Source organism: Austrofundulus limnaeus, unplaced genomic scaffold (assembly GCF_001266775.1).
Source record: "Austrofundulus limnaeus strain Quisiro unplaced genomic scaffold, Austrofundulus_limnaeus-1.0 Scaffold857, whole genome shotgun sequence".
NCBI classification, from domain to species: Eukaryota; Metazoa; Chordata; class Actinopteri; order Cyprinodontiformes; family Rivulidae; genus Austrofundulus; species Austrofundulus limnaeus.
The window spans coordinates 66,117-68,867 of record NW_013953259.1 but is presented as its reverse complement, the minus strand read 5'-3'; the positions used below and the strand labels follow the sequence as shown (position 1 = coordinate 68,867).

The window sequence follows — 2,751 nt, the reverse complement described above, 5'->3', positions numbered from 1 at the left end:
ATATTTTGAGCCAAACTGTGCTGTTACCCTGCTAATGGAACCTTCACACTCTGCTCTTACTGGTGCAATGTGCAATTAATGAAGACTGGCCACCAGGCTGGTCCAGTTTAGCCATGGAACCTCCCACAGTAAAATGACAGGTGTGTCAGTTTCATTGTCTAAACCCTGTAGAAGAGTTGTGTTATAAGCATGCGTTGGGGAGGATGCTCAGCTACTACCAAGTCAAATGTTAGGCTTTTAGTTGGCTGTGGCAGCCATCTTTAATTGGGTTGACTCCAGGTGGTAATCAGCTGTAGGCATTTATTCGCTGAATAATTAAACACATTTTTAGCATGTATTCTGAATGACTCACAGATGTTGCACCAAGATTTAACTCAATATCTGAACAACTGTCTGCATTAGGGCTTTTTATAGGATGACCAAGGTTGATTAGCTGTGGTGGCCATCTTGAATTGGCTCAACTGCAAAGTTAGTCAGTTGTAGATACATCCATTTTCTGTATTTGTTCAGTTGTTCATGGGATTATTTTTCCAACATGACAAATGACTTAAGACAAAATCATTATCAGCTTCATCCTCTGTGACAAGTGATGGCTGCAGTTTAAATGAACTGAGCTTTATTAGAAAGAAAAAAAATGACAGTCTTGCAGGTTCAGGTATCAGTAATGTTTATATGAACTGTTAAAATGAATTCAGAATAATAAAATGAGCATGTGAACACAATGACTATGTATTGCAGCACATTTTAGAGACCATCCAGGCAACTTTGAAACAATGTTCTGTCAAAAAGTTTTCCATGGTTAGGACGTTATATCAGCTGTGGCAACAGTCACTGAGGAGGAGGAAGTATGTCTATGTCCAGGCTAGGCTAGGGGCTTCTAATATCTGTTACTGCAGTAATATGACTGCACATCATGCTTATAATGGCTGAATGTGTTGTTTTGTTAAAGAGTTGCTTCACAAGATTAAAAACCATAAAAACATCTTGCTTGTTTGGCTAGCCTTTAGTCCAGCTTGGTCAAAGATTTTTGCATCTTTCTCCACACTTCATACGCTGACTGATAAAATGCTAACGATTGAAAACAGTTACACAGAAAATCACCTGAAAGATGACCAGAGTATCCCATTAAATATCACCAAACTTCAAATAACTTATTCAGACCTCATCAACCAGAGCTGCTACCATCTGTACAAGATTAAATGTTTACACTATAATACAGATTACCAAGATAAATTAATAAAACATTTTAGACAAGGTCAGCCATGTTAATACAGTTACAACTCTTTTTGTAATAGAATAGAATAGAAACAGCCTTTATTGTACCGCGTGGGGAAATTCAGGTAATAATGGTTTTTAAACCATGAGTTCAAGTAAAAAAAAGGTACCTGTACAGTTTTTTGTAATCTGGTTCATTTGTGTCCTCATTTGTTCCATCCCCTGTATGAAATGAATTCATTTCGTTATAGAACGCAGGTCTGTATGAGAACTTTTCTTTGATAAATTCTAATCTGTTCCAGCGTTTATGTCCTTATCCAAGTACAACCAGATAATCTAAAAATAATAATAAGTAGGTCTTCTGTAAAAAAGCATTTTGTCTCTCCTCCAAGAAACGTCTTCAGTCTGAGGAGTTTCAGGTAAACTCAGCCTTACTTAGGGCACTAATATTCGATTGCTAGGCTTATATCCACTTTTGTATGTGAAAAACCAGTTTGATTGTCATTGTTAAATTTGTTTGTCCACCATGTTGAAAGCTGAGTTTACCTGTAACTCCTCAGAATGAAGAAGTATCTTGGAGGAGAGATAAAACGTTTTTTTTTTTCAACAAAGAACCTATCCAGAGTACCTACTTTACTTTTTTCCCAGGTTTTTCTGCCTGGTTTATTGAGATGCATCAGATTATATCCAGATAAATAATAATCTGCTCCAGTGTATCTGTCCTTATCCGAGTATATCCAGATAAACTGGTGCAGCTTTCATCAGAGTGAAGAGCTTCCTCTGAATGTCCTTTATGACAAGGCGTTGTTGTGGCTCCCTTTGCCAGCAGCCCAGCATCATGTCATAGACTTCCTTGGGGCACAGTCTTGGGCACTCCAGCACCTTTCCTTGAGTAATACATTCTATTACCTGAAAAGAGGAAAAGTGAATTAAAAATCTAAAAGAAACATGGGCCAACACAGCATCACAGCTCCCTTTCAGTGTGTTAGAGAAGAACAGGGTAAAAAATGAAATGTTGGTTTTACCTAACCATGTTATGTTACCTGGTTCCACTTAACTGAGTTGAGTAAATACAAAGCAATGAACCAGTTTTTAACCAAAGAACATGAGTATATTGCCTTGAATTTACTCAACTCAGTTAAGTGGAACCAGATAACATAAAATGGTTAAGTAAATCCAACATTTCATTATTTCACAGTCTGCTGAACATTTGATAGACATCAAAATGATTAATCCAACTGATACACAAGTAGCACCTTTTTACATGCACAGATATGTGTGTTAGGAAATCACAAGTAAACTAATTTCATGTGGTAGTTTGAAGGACAGGACCAGTATCTGCAGGTACAGCAGGTAAAATAAGTATTGAACACGTCACCATTTTTCTCAGTAAATATATTACTAGAGGTGCTAATGACATGAAATTTTCAACAGATGTCGGTAACAAAAGTGATCCATGGCATGGGGAAAAAAGTATTGAACACATGAAGAAAGGGAGGTGTAAAAAGGCATGGAAAGCCAAGACACCAGCTGAAC

General features: G+C 37.2%; 1 protein-coding gene across 1 annotated transcript in view; it reads right to left on the bottom strand.

Annotated features, from left to right (window-relative positions):
* Nucleotides 1–650: 650 nt before the first annotated feature.
* Nucleotides 651–2,751, bottom strand: part of LOC106532941 (NT-3 growth factor receptor) — a 49,493-nt gene continuing 47,392 nt past the window's right edge. Inside the window, exon 18 of the mRNA XM_014029121.1 lies at nt 651–2,124. Within this exon, the coding sequence (XP_013884575.1) occupies nt 1,939–2,124 (186 nt within the window). The 3' untranslated portion in view covers nt 651–1,938. The remainder of the gene's footprint in view (nt 2,125–2,751) is intronic.